General features: G+C 36.7%; 1 protein-coding gene across 3 annotated transcripts in view; it reads left to right on the top strand.

Moving 5' to 3' along the window:
* The window catches only part of LOC115211852 (syntaxin-7), a 39,640-nt gene extending 22,590 nt beyond the window's left edge, over positions 1-17,050 (top strand). The window contains exons 5-11 of one of the 3 annotated variants that reach the window (XM_029780575.2): positions 1,501-1,588; positions 2,972-3,046; positions 4,753-4,824; positions 6,969-7,094; positions 8,315-8,387; positions 8,633-8,715; positions 16,642-17,050. In XM_029780575.2, coding sequence (XP_029636435.1) covers positions 1,501-1,588; positions 2,972-3,046; positions 4,753-4,824; positions 6,969-7,094; positions 8,315-8,387; positions 8,633-8,715; positions 16,642-16,737 — 613 coding nt within the window. In that variant the 3' untranslated portion in view covers positions 16,738-17,050. Of the gene's footprint in view, positions 1-1,500; positions 1,589-2,971; positions 3,047-4,752; positions 4,825-6,968; positions 7,095-8,314; positions 8,388-8,632; positions 8,716-9,962; positions 11,099-16,641 lie in introns of those variants that run through there. The other 2 variants (XM_036502873.1, XM_036502872.1) reach the window with 2 other exon arrangements.
* The last annotated feature ends 1,183 nt before the right edge of the window (positions 17,051-18,233 follow it).

Genomic DNA, 18,233 nt, shown 5'->3' with positions numbered 1-18,233 from the left:
AGATAAAAGAGACTCCTTTATTAGCAAAATCTTACTCAATCATTTAGAAATAGCTACATTACCAAACTGATGGAATCTGTGTCAGAGAAGCATTCTAGAGCTTCTGGAATTCTCACAGCCTTATCCAGTCCTTGCAATTTAGATTTATCCCTAACTCCAGCAGCTGTGATGAATTAATAGTTTCTTGAAGACATAACCAGGGTCACTGATGGTGGATCATGGGTGGATGTTGTTTAACTTGACTTTGCTAAAGCTTTTAATTCTGTGCCACTCAAGAGATTGTCAAAACTCTCTGCAATGGGTGTGAAGGATGATCTTTTTAACTGGTTGTAGTCCTTCATTCCCAGCCAAAAAGAGGCAGTCATGGTTCTAGAACAGCATTCTTCATCCTATGAGATGTCATCTGGTGTCCTGCAGGGATCTGTTCTTGGTCCCCTTTTGCTTGTTGCATACATTAATGACATAGATGCCAACTTAAAGAATGCCACAGTACTGAAATATGCAGATGACATCAAGCTGTATCTTGAGATAAAAAGGACAGATCCTGAACACTAGATCTTTCTTGAAATCGAACCTGGACACAATGCAACGATGGATCACAGACTTGGCAACTCATGCTGGCTGTGGACAAGTGTACCACCATGCATTTTGGGAAGAAAACCCTGCATCCACATACTCTCTACACAACACAAATATCAAGAAGTCTTCTTGTGAACATGATCTGGATATTACACTGGACAAAGCACATCTCTAAAATTGTCAAGAAGGCTGAGGGTGTCTTGGCATCACTCAACAAGACCTTTGTCAGCTGCTCTCCAGCTATCTATTTAAGGCTATATATGACTATGGTGCAGTAACACTTGGAATTTACATCACCAGTCTGGAACCCCTATCTTGCTCGGGACATTGACCTCCTGGAAACTGTTCGGAGATGTGCAACCAAGCAAATACCCACCATCAAGTATCTACCATACTCTGAACATCTTGCTTCCCTGGGCATAGATACATTGAAGCTCAGACATCTGGCAACTGACTTGGTAAACATCCACAAAATTATCAACCAATATGCCAACAACTACCTTGAGCACTTTTTTTAGCTCCATGTGGGCATGCCTACAAAGTCAGAAAACAGCACAGCTCCCATGACCTTCAGAAACATTTTTTCACACTCAGTTACTAAAGTATGGAACAAACTACCTACATCAGCTGTTAGCTGACAAGACATTGCACCCTTCAAAACCTCCATGCTTCCTGAAATTCACCAACTCTACACATGATATCCCTGCCTTCTATACACATGCACACATGTATATCATGACTCTTACACTGTTCACTTTCCTGACTTTTGTACATAATTCTATGTACTATACATGCACTTTTGATGAGCTATAGTGCACCTGAACACTATACACAATAATTTCATTATCATTTTAGATTCCAGTTCTTACCTAATATAGAGAACAATGTCTAACCTAATAAATACTTACGTTTGTTTTTCAGACATGAAACTTCTCAATCTACAAATGAAATTGTTACAGAGACTGCTAATCTAGTAAAAAAAATTGTCCGAAATCGTAAACTTACGCAGGTCAGTGGCATGTTTTTATTCAGTCTTTCTTTTTACATGTCTTTGACTTAGCATCTACAAAAGATTATGCATATCAAAATAAGTGATCAAAAGCGGTTATTATAGACATTACATATATTAAGTTTAGGTTCATCTAAATAATAGTTGAATCATCTAAAGACTCATCACCCCAGCCTGTTCCACCTGAAGAATCAGTACCTCCAGGCCATTGTGAATATAATTTGTGTAATTTGCATAACATAAATATATTCCTTCCTAAGGCTGTGTATATTTATATTTAACACACCCATGTACACTAAAACATGTAAAGAAATTTTTTTGTGATAAATGTCTTGGAGATGCTTTCCTTTATAGACTTTGTAAGAACACATCAAACTGGGCTCTGAATGACATCTTCAGACTGTCAGATATGCTTTTGTGTAGTTATACTTCATCATCAACCGACACTGCTTCACTCATTTACAGCAGAAACACATTAGACAGTCCAATCATGTCATTCAAAGCCCAGTTTCTGTTCCTACATACTCTATAAGGAGAATAGCATTTTAAAGGAAATACGCAGTGACTTTTTTTCCACATTTGAGTGTACATGACCATGTTAAATATAAATGTACACAACTTAATTTTAATCATTACTGCTCAGTTTGCTTGTAATTCCAGCTTGACAAAGCTATGCATGTGCCAGCAAATGTGTTTTTTGCTGTTTGTCTATAGGAATGGCAGTTACCAGTTGGCTATGAATGACTGAAGTAGTTAAACTTCATCAATGGAGTGTAACCATGCTCAAATGTGAATCTGACTATTAACATTCAGAGCCAAGTTCAATGTTCTTACACAGTTAATTATTGCAGCAAACATCTTTTTGGCATTCACTTTATAAGATCCATAGAATCGGCATGTAACTGTAGTTTCTGTAGAATTAAGTGGCTGGTTAAATGACAAATAAAAATGAACACTCTCAAAAATTAAGTGAAAAATAAAACAAAAAAAAACGGGAAAATAATCCAGAATCCTTGTCCAGGACTGGATCAATCCCAAAATCTAATCAATTTGTGCCAGTCACAAGGCCAAACATCCCTGAAAGTTTCATCCAAATCCATCCAGCAGTTCTCGAGATATCTTGTCTATGGACAAACAAACAAATGCAACTGAAAACAATACCTCTGCCTTCACTGAGGTGGAGGTAATTAACATCTCTTTACATGAAAGTTTCATTAGATCTAGTACAGGTGGTTTCTGATCATAAAGCATATTCATTTCTTATATAGATAGCCACATTTCAGGTGGTGGTTCACTACCAATTGCCTACACCCAAATGTTAAGTTGTTCATGCAGCTGAGTTGACTAGTGTTTATATATTTCTCTGTTTTTTCCATTCTTCAGAACAGAAAGTTTGAATTGGAAAGGTTGCGGAATGATTTCGAAGAAAGTTTTAAAAAATTTACTGAACTTCAGAAAGTGAGTAGAACTAATAATGTTCCTTTTTTTTTTCTCTCCAACTGTCTCAATAATGTTCAATATACAGGGGTCTAGGAGGTGTATATATTACAACATCTATGGTATACAGATTTGTTGTATTATTGTATATATTATAGTAATATTTGTGGTATACAGATTGTAACATTATACATAACAATCTTATTGCATACAGTACTCAGATACACTGTAACTCATTGGAAAAGGGTAAAAGAAGGGATAAAAAGCAGCAATAAGGCAAATACAGAAAGGCAGCAATGAAAATACATGTGCAGTACACAGTATAAAACACTCAAAGACTGCTTGGTGAACATTAAAAGAGTCATAAGGCTACACATCAAGTGTTGTGTATGTTATAGAAATAGTGTGGAATACAAAGTAGTGTGAGGTTGTACATATAGCTATAATGACTGCTGTATAGAGGTGTAGAGTTGACTCTGATGAAATTTGCAACAAATGTAAGTAAATACACACCATCTATTATATAAAATCCGTTGTCTGTCTTTGTGTGTGTGTGTGTGTGTCTTCTAGGATTTCGGGCATCCTCCATCTGATTGCGCTCAAATTTGATATGTAGATACCGACGGTATCAGGGCATGTATAAGTCTTGAAATAATTACAAAAATCCATTCCAGGTGAGAATGCGATCGATAAAGCTGTGGGAACATGCATTTGTACGCGCAAGTACATCAGCTGTTGCGATCGATACTATGCGTACAGGAGAAAAAAGCATGTGCAGTTTGCGCCAAAAAAGCCGGCTGGCTTGAAATAATGTCACAAAATGCAGTATATCTAAGAGACCAAAAAAGTAAGATGCAAAAGAGATATTTTCTTCAAACTTGGCATGAAGGAAGGAAAGACTATTTGGTTTCTCAAGCAGTTTTTTTTTTTTTTTTGCCTTAACTTTAACAAAACCCAAAATTTTATTGAAATAAAGGCATGCTTAATTATTTTTTAATAAAAAGAAAACATTGATTGCTTATGATTCAGCACCGTCCATTGGACGGGGGAGCATTTTGCTCGTAATTATATATTGCAAGACATTTTCCCCCCATGATCTAATATTCACTAGCTAGAGGCCATATTTATTAGAATATACAGAAGGTTTAAGTTATGACATACATGGCCATCAACATTATCACTGCCAAGTAATTCTTATAGGAAGAATGTGTATGCATATATTCGTGTACCCAATATGTGTGCATATTCATGTGTATATAATGTATGCAGGCACTCAATATGTGTACCATGAGGATTGTATGCATGTGATATTTGTAAATGAATTATCTGCATTTTCTGCTTGCGTGTATGTATTAGCATACAGTGTGTGTTTTTTAATTTTCATTAAATACTTTGCTCACTTCACAGGAACAATGCAAGTGGGAAAACCTGAATGTCATAACTTGACGTGTTTGTATTTTCATATAAATGGTTTCTACTAATTTACAGAAGGAATTGGAAAAATGCCTTGCATTATATCATTCGGTCCTGTATTTAGTTATATTGAGTGTATATTCCACCAGGGTTGGTTTCACTTTCATCTTTCTGAGATCAATAAAATAAATACCAGTTAGATACTCTTCTGAAGTCATTAATGACTATAACACTCTCACAAAATGTAGTGTTGTTCCTGTTAAAAGTTATTGTTGCTATTTTGACTAATCTGTTTTGTTGTTTCCTGTGTGTAGAAAGCAGCCGAGAAGGTTCGAACAGCAAAACCACTGCGACCCCCGCCAGGAGAGAGTCTAATCGATTTTGAGGTAAGTACCTTGTTTGATGAAATCTTACTTGAAGAAGGAAAAAGCTGATAAAGAGAGAATATATGTACACACACACACGCGCATAGTGCAGGTGTGGCCATGTGGTTAAAAAATTTGGCTTGCAACCATGAGTTTCTGGATTTCTTTCAACTGTATGGTATCTTGGGCAAGTCTCTTCTGCTTTAGCCTTAAGTTGAATGATACCTTGTGAATGGAATATAGTTGGCAAATTGTGTGGAATCCTATTGTGTGTGATTAGATATCATTTTTACATCAGCTTTTCTATGATTGCATGGGTTGAGTGAGTGTTTTTCAAGCACATCTTATTGTGGTGGTCCTTTCATATCTCCTTCATGAAGCTCACTCTAAGATCAGCTTCCAGCAAATCTTCTCTTATTTTCTTAGGTCTTTCTCCTCTGTTACTTCCTTCCTCTTAAATAGCTTGTCACTGCTCACTCCAACTATCATTCTTCATTTGCATCCGTAGCAGTACAGTCTTCTCTCTAGTGAACTACATTTAATTTGTCTTTCATCCAGATTTTTTGTTCTACACATCCAGCTGATCAGGCTGTGTCATTTCTTTCCAACCTTCATACATCCTCCACATTCATTGTCCATATTTTGCTGCCATGCAATATTGCCCTTCATACATAAGCATTGTTCAATCTGTCCTTCACTCAGAGACAGAAACCCTTTGTTACCAGCAGCAGTAACAATTCTCTGAAATTTTCCCTTCTCGTTCTTACTCCAGCTACTTATACTTTCAGAATATCCACCTCTACTGCTAATTAGTTCAATTAGGTAATAAAAGCCATCAACCTTCTGATCATTGGAAAGAATATATTTCATAGGTGCTCTTCCTGCTAACTATTACTGTGCATCTGCTTGAGAGTTTTTGTTGTCAGCCTGTCTGTGATCTCTCTGCATTTTTTGTGGGCCCATACTTTGCGTTTGGTTTGTAACTCCTACCTATTCCTTATTTTTACATATTGAGCACAGCCACCTTCCTGATTGTAGTTCTGGCTTCTTCACAGTTAACTCTAAAACTTTTACTAAGTTTACTCTGACTTTCCAACTTTTGGATTTACTTCCACATTTAGGATATTTGTTTCTCTAATCCTTTGACTTGTCCAACTATGAGAACTAAAGCTTCAGCACCTTAAACACGTCTTTAACTCCCGACCAACTTGTGGGTGAATTTGGTTGATAGAAACTGAAAGAACCTCATCATGTATGCTTGTTTATATTTACCCTCTACAAAAGTCGACAAATCATCTACTTTTTGGTGTCTTTATTGACGTGAAATAACAGACCATTTATTTGAAAACATGTAAGAGTTAGCAACAGAAATGGCATCCAGCTGTAAAACAATGCTTCAATAATATATTCATCAAACTCAGGCTAGCATTGGCTAACAAATGATGATGATAAAGTTATATATTATATACCTATGTTTAGGAACACACACACACACACTGTACATATGTGTGTATTTGTATGCTTCTTCCTCCTCCCCACTCATTTATTGCTTACTCGCTCCTATCCATTGGATACTCATCCCCTTAATAGATATTTCCAGGTGGATGGATACCTTAAGAAACTTGAAACAAGGGAAATAACTGAAATTTTCCTGAACTGTTCTACAAATATCAACCACAAATCCAATTTTCTTTTGTTGCTTGGGAGTTGGTACTATGATCTGATTGATTGAAAAGTGAAGTTGAGCTCCATGAAATTTAAATGATTTTGCTTTGATTAACTACATACAAAAATTTATAAACATTTAATGGAGAGGAGATAATGGGAGATATACCATTCTCAATGAAGCTCTCAGTGACAGTAATAAAATGAAGTTGCTTCAGTTGGAAACTGAAATCACACCAAGGTTACTCATACTCCATGTTACTCTGGTTGTTCTGCAAACTAATATACATCCACCCAATAACTGAACATGTAATTTATTGTACCACATGTTGTAGGTAACATTAATCTTAGTTTCTGCATGTGTATCTAAGTATGCATATGTGTTATAATACTTGTATAGTATTTTTGTGAATAGCACTAAGTATTCGTGTGTGTGTGTGGGGGGCTGCTTTTCCATAATGTCACGGTGTTGAGTTTTTTTCTCTCTCTCTCTTCCCTAGGAGGATGACCAGGAATCCCTACTACAGCGACAACAGCGAGAAGAACAGTTGATGCAGCAACAGGAAATTATTGAAGAAGACACTGCCTTGATCCTTGAGAGAGAAGAGAGGATAAGACAGCTGGAGGTGGGACACCACATACATTATATATATATATATAATCCCAAATAATGCTTTCATATTTCCCCCAAATATAATATCCTTACACACAGTATTTTATAGAGGCTCACTCACCATTTTAAACCTGAAACCACGTGATTGAGATGTGTACTTTTTCTAGGTTAAGAAGTTTGCTTCCTAACCATATGGATTCAGGTTCAGTCCTAACTGTGTGGCACCTTGGCCATATGTCTTTTTTATAATCCTTGGCCGTCCAAAGCTTCATGGGTGAATTTGGCAGATGGAAACTGAAGCCTGTTGTGTGTGTAGGCTGGGTGGCATCTATTTTCTTGCCTGTGACATTGTGCTATTGTTGTCAATCTTTGCCTTCAGAAAAAGTATCCTCTGTCACGAAGACTTATCTGGCCATTGTGCTGTTCATATTCAAATGGCTATAGAAGGTATTGTTTTTGTTTGGAATCAGTTGAAGAAAAGCAACGTGATGGGTATCAAGCTTTAGAAAATCTGCCTCAACAAATTTCGTTTGATCCATGCAAGCATGGTGAAGTGGACATTGAAATGATTTTAAATTTAGATCACTCCGCTACGCTGATGCATATGACCGTGTAGTTAAGAAGTTTGCCTCACTACCATACATTTCCTGGTTAATCACATTGTACAGTACTTTGAACAACCATATCTTAGCGTTTACCAAAACTTGGAGAGAAATTTTATTGGCAGAAACGTTGCTACAACAATGTTTGAATACACTCTGTGAAGTGGTTGGCATTAGGAAGACCAGCTGTTGAAATCATGCTGAAGCAGACATTGGTGTTTGAAGCAGCTCTCTGTCTCGTCTGTTCATGTTGAACTAGGCAATCCATCCCAGCATGGAAAAGAGATTTTGATATATAAATGGAAATCAAGTTGACTGGGACCTTAAGCACCGCTTAATGGTTTGTTCAACGTATGTAGCAAATGTGTCCACGTAGGGTGAGGTTAAACAAGGATGTTCGAACAGAAATAACTGTGGATATTTATATCACAGAGTTTTCTCCCCTTGTGCCAACGTTCATTTTACTTTCCGCATCTTATAAAGAAATATGTATGGAAATATTTTCTTTGATATAATGTGATGCCCTGGTATGGCTAAAGTCCATTAGCTGAAACTAATAAAGAGATTCATATTTACACACATACTCAAATTAATAATTAAATTATTGTATTGTTGTTTCTGTGTATTGTAGGGTGACATTCTGGATGTGAATGAAATCTTTCGAGAACTTGGGACCTTGGTCCATGAACAGGGAGACGTAATAGGTGAGTTTCATTTGTTTTTCTTTGTCATATGTCATAGGATGCAGTCCTATGACATAAGTTGTTAAGTGGTTAAATAGTTGAGCAATTGACAAATAAGTGAAATAGAACCAGTACTTGTTTTTACTATTGGCATAATGACCCTTCCAAGATACAACAAAATCTGTTTTAATGCACAAGTTCACATCAAGAATCTTGCAAACCAAATACAAATACAAAATATTAAATAATTTTTTGCTATTTTCCAGATTCCATTGAAGCCAATGTAGATAATGGGTATTCACGAGTTGAAAGTGGAATGCAGCAGTTAACTAAAGCTGCATCACATCAGGTGAGTTTTATGATATTTTGTTGACCAGAAAGCAGTTTTAGCCAGTGGAGTGGCAGTTTCATTTATTTTCTTGTATATCACTATCTTAATTGTCAATGCTAATGCATGAAATTCCTTCTATACTTCTCTCTTTTTCTTTTCAATTTCTCCCTTTACTTATCTAAGAAGGATGTGGGTTAGAGCCTATAGCTATATCAAGCGAGCCCAGAGTTAATTTGTAATAGATGGGAGGGGTTGGTTAATCTTCTGTTTTATTTGTTGGAGACTAAAGATAAAACACACAGGGACTGTGGTTCTGGAGAAGCAAGAATTGTAGGTCTGAGATTAAAGTAATTAATGCACTGAAGCTGAGTGACTGAGTAATCTATTGAATTATTATTCTATCTTTCAGTCATAGTATCCAGGTCTTTCAGAGACTGTTTTCTAATATAGTGTCTTCTAAAACAGGACACTTTCAGTTACTTAACACCAGAACTAACAAAAACTTATCTAGCCCAGTTCAATGTGTGTGTATTACTACTTAGTGTGCCTTTAATTAATTCCAGCTTGACAAAGCTTTGTACATGCTAGCAAATTTATTTGCTGTTCACGTATAAAAACAGTACTTATTGGTAAGGCTTACTGACCTAAGAATGAAGGATTCTGTGTCAGTCTGACAAAGCATAATGATGCAGAAATGTCTTACAGCTCGTTAATACCATTCACAACCCAGTTCAATAGCGTTCCTCATACATTGTCTATGAGAATTTCTCTTTGGAGATAATTACTACAGTGGAGGTATTTTCACATTTGAGTGTACACAAACGTTAATATAAATGTGCAGTTATTTTTGAAGTGTGAGATATTGTTGGAATGATATGTGATTGAGAAATAATTGTATGAAGTAGCTTTAAGTATGGGTAAGGAGTATAAAATAGAAGCAGCTGTTGGGAATAACATTCTAAAACAAGCCAATGTTTGGTCCTTAAAACTTAAACCAGCCTTTGTTGCTTTACAAACCAAATAAGGTACATCAAATGCTAAATTATTTTTATTGTAAATCACATTATTGATAGGGACCCTGGAAGGGCAGAGTGCAATATCTAAACCAACTTTGCTATTGATTTAGGTTTTTTAGTTTCTTTTTTGGAATGTTTCATGTTTTCCACAAATGTGAAACTGGTCCACAGCCTGATGAAGGTCAGGTTTTGGACAGTTCCTTTCATTGGAGAAAGATTCTAACAGCACACTTTTTGTGCATCGCACAGCCTGCAAGCCCTCTTGCCTCTGATCCTTCTAGTCCCTTGCCAAGAGAATATCTACCAAATTTACAGAATCCTGCTAATCATCACTCTTCAACCGACATGGCTCCGTAAGTAACACACTTGCAGAGATAGCTTCCATATTTGCTGCCCACTTTGCCTCCAATTCCACAAGACTTCTTTAAACTTCTCTTCTTCAATCCTCATGTACATATATGTCAAGTACAAAACCTTCAGTCATTTCAATCCAACAAAGGCACTGACAGTATCCCTTCCATTTACCCCTGAATATTTTGCTCCAGTGTTACTCTCTATCCATGCAATTCCATCCACACAGGAATCTATCCTTATCTTACAAAACTTTGTGTGTTCCATTTCCGGGAAGAGCACCCTCACTCTCACTACCAACTATCAACTTGTCACTTAACAATCACCTTCTCCAACAATTCAAGTCCTCCTCCTTCCTTGGTTTCTGTAGATTCAAATCACCTCACCACACTGACCTACACTAGCTTTCGTATGCCCTAAGGTTTAGTTTATGGTTCCACAGTTTCCCCGTTTGTATATTACCAACCTGCTTACTGTCATCCACAACACTACCCTCACCAATATAGCTATTGCTCTGAATTCCTTCTTAACCTTCTAAACACAAATGTCATTCATATACAACCTTGATACTTTGTATCAAACCTATGCTACTTTCATGAACTAAAACCTTGGAAATCTTTTCTAATGGGGGCATGGCAATTTTGTTTCAACAACACAGACACAGTTATTGTATATACCAAGGAAATCATCTTGTACCTTCACCATCTTGAATAATAATCGATAAAAGATGTCAAAACTGCTACAAATACTGAGATGCAGTATTACTGGTGATTGTTTACTTAGAATATAAAAGCTACATTCCAAAGACTTGTTTTCCACTTCAGGATTAGAAAATATTCAACTTTGAACTGATGCAGGTCCACTGCAAAGCTCAAATGAGACCCACAATAAAAGTACTGCTTCCTCATCTAGTTTGTGTTGCTGCACAAGCAAGCATCTTAGATTGCGTACAAAAAGAAGCCATATGGCAGATTGACAAAGACTCGTCAACCTATTTCAGCCTCTAACATACAGGTGTCCTGTATCTTCACTATGTCTTTTCTATTACTGCTACAGTGGTCTTTCTTGGAAATGCTAGTCACATACCACCTTCACCCAATGCTCATTTTATTGGCAAACTAGGAAGACTCCACATGATTACTTGACTTTCTAGAACTAGCAGATCTCTTTCAAATTACACTATATTCTTTTAAAATAAAAAAGGACACATTGGATAGTGTAATGCTAGATCCCCTTAAAAAGATAGGATGTTAATGACCGAAATAGTTTTGATTATATGACTACTTAACCAAAGTTGGCCCATCTACTCACACATTCAGTATCTCACCTTTAGGCCCCTCACTAATAACTGTACATATTCTTCCCCCCAAGAATGTTATTCTTCTGAAATTCTTTTCTTGTCCACACTATTTCATGAAAGAAAAAAAAAACTAATTATAGTTGTTCAGTTGAAGGATATCAAAACTAATCTGGGCAGCAATCCAATGTAGAGTTCAAAGTTGGAGTTCTGAGGTTGAATCAAGACGGTTCGTCTAGATGTTAAATATATAGTGTAATGGTGTATATCCAATGAGCACCAAAAAGGACAACATAGGAGGAACAAAGTTTGACAAATAAGGGATTAGCATAATGCTTCATTTCTCTTGTGTTGTCCTTTCTAGCCTTTCTAGTAGTCATTGTATTCACAGTTGCTCAAACTGATTATTAATTATATCGACCAACACAGCCATGGCTGTGTGGTAAAGAGGCTTGCTTCCCAACTGTCCAGTCTTGGGTTCAGTCCCACAGTGCAGTACACTGGGCAAGTGTCTTAGCCCAAGACCAACTAAAGCTTTGTTGATTTGGTGGATTGAAATTGAAAGAAGCCTGCCATATATATTTTATATATATATATATATAGTGTATTTGTATGTACCCATGTCTAGACATCGCATGATGGATGTAAATGGGCATCGTCATAGAAGCAAGGTTGTTCCTTTCCAGTTTTCTGGCCATGGAGAAATATTACCTTGTTTGGAAACAGGTGGAGGTTGGTGACATGAACATCATCCTGTTGTAGGAAATCTGCCTCAACAAATTCCATCTGACCTATGCAAGGATGGAAAAGTGGATTTTAAATTATCAATCTCATCAGTTTCAGAACCCTTGTGAATGTCATGGGTTCAACTCTCTCTTAACTAAACATTTAAAAATATATATTCTGTTAAATGATGATGATAAATATTTATATTAGGATATATCAGGATTGCCAAATGATCCAAGATGCCAGGCTCAATCAGAACAGTGAATATTCTAGTTCATGAATGTGGGTGTAGGTTTGGATCCCATGCTTGTTAGGTAATTTTTTTAAAGGCACAGGTATGGCTGTGTGGTAAATTTGCTTCCCAATCACTAGGTTCCTTGGGTCAGTCCTACTGCATGTCACCTTGGGTAGGTGTTCTAAATCAACCAAAGCTTTGTGAGTGGATTTGGTAGATGGAAACTGAAAGAAGCCCATCATGTACACACGCACACATACATGTGTGTTTCCCCCCCCCCCAACTATTGCTTGACAACTGATGTTGCTTTGTTTATGTCCCTGTTACTTAGCAGTTTGGCAAAGAGATCAATAGGGTTAAGATAAAGACCAGAACTGGTTCACTCAAATAAAACCTTTCAAGATGGTGGCCCAGCATGGCTACAGTCCAGTGACTGAAACAAGAAGATAAGTACATTATTGTATTTTGCATAATTTGCTTATAGTCAGTGTTTCTTCTTCAGTCCATTCTGTACATATACATGCCAAGTGCTAAACCTCCAGTCACTTCAATCCAACAAAGGTACTGATATCCCTTCTATTTCCCCTAAGTTTTGTGCCCCAGTACTAGCCCTTATACATGCTGTTCTCCCTACAATAATTTTTCCTGATCTTTCTGTTCATTCCCAAGAATTGCAACTTCTCTGTCCTTGCCAGCTACCAACTTATCACTTACCAGCCAATTTCTCCAACACTTCAAGTCCTATTGCTTCATCATTCATCAAGGTGAACTAGATCCATTAAAAGGTACCCATGACTCTGGGATTTATATCAACCAGTAAACAATAGCATCAGTTGTTACAGGCAATCATTGAACTGCCATATTTCTGATGATAGTAATGCTAAAGTATCTAAACCTAACTCCATGGGAAACAATACTGTAGGAGACTATTAAGACCACCTGTTTTAGTTACCTTGCTGTTGTACATTGCCAAAAGACACACACAGACTTTGCACAGTAGTTGGGTAAAGAAGATCCAAGTGGAAGGAACCTGCAGAATAAAAAGACCAAGGAAAGGATAGGAAAAAAGCAGTGAAAGCTGGTCTCTGACAGCTGTACCTTTCAAAGATGACAGACTCACAACTGCTGGTGGGACATTATACTGGAGAAGACCCATTGTAGGCACAGACATGACTATGAGTAAGAAGTTTGCTTTCCAACCACATGGTTTCAGGTTCAGTCCCACTGCATGACACTTTGGGCACATGTCTTCTTAGTGGACTGACAGAAGTTGTGTGTGTCTCACTATCATACAAGCAATGTCATTCATTTCTAATATTTCATGGAAATATATCCAGCCTTGAGGAAATATTACCTTACTTGGAAATGGGTGAGGGTTGGCAACAGGAAAGACATCCAGCATATGTAAGCATGGAAAAGTAGATGTTAAAAACGATGATGGGCTTCCATGCAGTTTGTGTGTACCATATTCTGCACACATGAGTTTAGTCGACTCAAAATCATAGTAAAAGATACCTACTCAAGGGTCCACATAAGGTACTCAAACCTGGGTACCTTGTACTTGCAAAGCAAACTTTTACTTTTTTTCTTTATTACACAGTCATGTTTGTGTCAACATATTTACTTTGTATTTCCATACTTGTTCTTTGATCAGAATAAATTGCTCAGCAAGACTTGTCAAAGGACTTTTTACCTTAAAGTCTTCCAACTGTTTAGATAGTATACTAGATGTAGATAATTTGTACTTGAGTCATCATTTATTTAATGTTGACATAGTTGTAAAGAAATGATAGTTGAATTAAGAAAGGGCTGGAAGAAATTCAGGACACTGTTACCTTTGTTGGCAACAAAAGCATCTCTCTATATCTGTCTATTTATCTACCTATCCATGTGGAAGGTAGACTGCTATAAGAAGCCTATGTTAAGATTTGGCAGTCTATGTGGTATTGAGACATGGAGCATTGGATGTGGAAGATCTGTGAAGGATGATGAAATTTATTGGGTGTGTAAACATGAGAGGTGGAGTACAAGTGAACGGAGAGTGGCTGCGTATTACACGTTTTAGGTAATGAATGCAAGGGAGATAACTACATTGTGGACGTAATGGAAATGGTTCGAAGTGAATAATTATCTTATGATGATGGAGTGTATGCAACTGAGAAAGAGGTGGAAAGAAGTGAAGTTACATTCTCAGTTCATCTGAATTGTCCTTCTGTTTTTGTTCATTTAAAATTAAAGCGTGGTTGTGTGTTAAATTTGCTTCCCAGTCACATGACACTGAATTCAGTCCCACTGCAGGACACTTAGGGCAAGTGTCTTCTACCATGGCCCTGGGCTAACTGAAGTCGTGTGAGCAGATTTGGTTCACAGGAATTGAAAGAAACCTGTTGTGTGTGTGTTTTTGTTTGTCCCCCACTATTATTGCTTGACAACCGGTATTGGTTTGTTTATGTTACCATAACTTAGCACGTTGGCCTTTGGCATAAAAGACTGAGAATAAGTTGCCTGGTTTTAAAAAAAAGTACTGGGGTCAATTCACTTGATTAAAATCCCTGAAAGTGATACCCCAGCATGGCCACAGTCCAATGACTGAAACAAAATCAGATATGCTTACAGGTCTGTACATAGGCACGTACATATGGATATGTTACTCTTACAGACATGTTAGCATTTATGTGTGTATGTATATATATATATATGTATATATATATATATATATGTTATATATATATATATATTATATGTATATATATATATATATGTGTGTGTGATTATATATCAAACACCAACATTTAATGTATGTGTGTGTGAATGTGGATGTTCTCTTTTCTGGTACAGTTGTGTGAGTATGCATGTATGTTCATAAATCTCATTTACTGTTACTAAGCTCTTATTTCATTCTATTCAAAATTTAAGAGTATTCTATTGTCTTAATACTTGATCATCATAAACATTGATATGCTGTGTTTAATCTGTATCAGCTTGAATGTACCAATATTAAAAGAATAAACATAATTCTTGTGTTTCTCTTTTGACTTGGTAAATATAAGTCTACCACAGAGTACACTCATTAAAAATGTGTTTGTAAAGAATTTGAGATGGAAAAGTAGCAACAGGTCTTCTGATGTGAATCAAAATATGTAATAGAAAGAAATGTAACCTAGTCAGTAGTTCTGTAGCTCCTCTATTGTAAGAAACCTATTCTATTCTGGCTCCTCCTTTCCTATTTAAACCTTTTGTCTCAAAGCTGCTTCTCTTTCTAGTGTAGTCCAATTCAATTGGGGAAAATCTTAATCATGCAATCAGTATGGTGACCTCACAAGTGCTAGTGCCATGGAAAAAAAAAAGCACCCAAAACACTGGTTGGTATTAGGAAGGTCATCCAGCTTTAGAAACCATTCCAAAGTAAACAGAGCATGTTGCAGTCCCTCGACCCTGTCAAACCGTCCAACCTATGCCAGCATGAAAAATGGGTGTTAAAAGAGGAGGATGATGGCCTAAACACTTGTGTTCAATGGAACAGAAGTCACTGTAATAAATGAAAGGATGACTTATCTTAATGGTTTCTTTAGTAATTGGGGTTTGTGTGGTATAGGGGGGTATAATCTATATTTTTACTCCTTGATTATTGCTCCCTGTCAGCTGTTATTTACTCCACCATCTCTCTGCTTTCTGTGGATCTGAGTCTACCATGAACTTTTGTATGATTAAGCATCAGTATTTAGCTATACTGTAGGACCATTGTTGCCCTAATACTTCTAACTACTTTATATCTGTAGCCATGCTGTAGCATCCATATTGCTCTAGCATTTGTCTTTTTAGTCACGCCCCAGAAATTCTGACCAGTCCTAACAAATGTTGTAGCTACTTCCCTAGGGTAGAACAACAAATGCATTGCTGTGACAGTCTGTGCTTACCTTTGCTGTGGTTGCCACCAAAATCTATGTGAAGGAGCCTGAAATAGGTAGAAATACTGGAGAGAGAGAGGAATGTGTGTAGACATTCACACTTCACTCTTCACGATTCATCACTGTACATTGTAGCATGCAGTATAGTCCTCAGTTAGGCAGAGACCTGATATAACTTGAAAGATGAATCTATAGAATCGTACCTCATCATTCAAATAGCTACCTGTGTGCCATGAGATTGTTCTATCCGGGCTAACCTGTGATTATACAACTACTACTTTTGCTAACACTTGTTTGTCATTATGTGAATCCTCCATGATCCCTCATATCATAACTCTTCCCCAGTTTGTTTTCACTCCCTCCATTCCAAGTATGTATAAAAATGAATAATCTTATTGTTCTCTTTTCCAGAAAAAGCACCGTAAGAAGTTATGTCTGCTGCTGCTGATAGTGGTGGTGATTCTCGTTGTTTTAGGTATCATTATATACTTCACTTTAAAGAATTAGACCAAAAACTGGATATGAACTGCGATGATGGTTGTGGTGGTGGACACTGTTACAGTTTCACTGTCCTTCATACTGTCTCCCCTCCTCCTCCTTCCTCTGTGTCACTGCTAAGTACACATCTACTAGTTGGTATACACACAGACACAATTGTATACCAATTCCTATACACTTGTGGTTGCACATGCATCCAGTTTCAAACACACACATGGACAACTGCATATCGCATCATGTTACATCACACATATAATTCTAAAAACAAATTATGTTGGCTGTATCAGCAACAGCTAAAAAATCAGTTTGGTTTTTTTTTTTTTACAAAATAAAAAAAATTTGCAAATTTAATTAAACAATGAAAATAAAATTACTTTGACAATTTGATTGTTGAAAACCTTGTCCAAGCCACAATTATGTGTGTGTTTGTGTGCACACACACATGTATATATGTTACATGCATATGCACAAACACACACATTATGCATGCACACTCATACATAGATACTTCTCATATGTATTGAATATATCTTTATATATCTCTTCAGTTTATCTTGAAAATTTATTTTTGTTATTACTGTTATTATTATTATTGCAGCAAGCTGGCAGAACTGTTAGCCCTTTGTACAAAATGCTTAGTGGCATTTCTTCTAACTCTTTGCATTCTGAGTTCAAATTCCGCCAAGGTCAACTTTACCTTTCATTTTTTTAGGTTCAGTGAAATAAGTACCAGTTGAGCTTTAAGGTTACTGAAATTGAGTAGTCCCCACTCCCAGAATTTCAGGTCTTGGGCCTATAGCAGAAAGGAATATTATTATTGAAGTTCAAATGCCATGTGATATCAATTAAAAAAATTTTAACTAGATCCAGTCATGTCCTGGATCTATTTAATCAACTGTACCCTCACCTATAAAATTCGTTGTCTTGTTCCAATGTTAGAAATATTTCTATAAGAAAGTACAGTAAATGGCAGAATTATAGAGCCCCAGATAAAAAAAATGTCTTGTGATATTTAGTTAGGTCCCTTTGGTGTCAAGGGTTTTGACTTTCACTCAGAATCGACTCTACCTTTCAAATTTGATTTTTTTTTCCTCTCGGAGTGGTTGGCATTAGGAAACATATCCAGCTGTAGAAACTCTGCCAGATCAGATTGGAGTCTGATGCAGCCATCTGGTTCACGAGACCTCAGTCAAATCGTCCAACCCATGCTAGCATGGAAAGTGGACGTTAAACGATGATGATGATGTACCAGTTAAAAATATAACCTTGTACTTTATAAGTTCAAATTCATCCAAGGTTGACTTTACTTTTCATTCCTCTGCAATCAATAAAATAAAGTATCTGTCAAGTACAAGGATGAATGTAAATGACTTATTCCTCTCATTACAATTATTGTCCTTGTGTCAAATTTAAAACTGCTATTAAAGTATTGAGCTGGCAGAATTGTTAGCATGCCATACAAAATGCTTAACAGCATTTCATCCGATTTTTATGTTCTGAGTTCA

This window comes from Octopus sinensis, linkage group LG5 (genome assembly GCF_006345805.1).
Source record: "Octopus sinensis linkage group LG5, ASM634580v1, whole genome shotgun sequence".
Lineage (NCBI taxonomy): Eukaryota > Metazoa > Mollusca > Cephalopoda > Octopoda > Octopodidae > Octopus > Octopus sinensis.
Note: the sequence above shows the minus strand (reverse complement) of the source record. Positions and strands in the feature narration are given on the sequence as shown.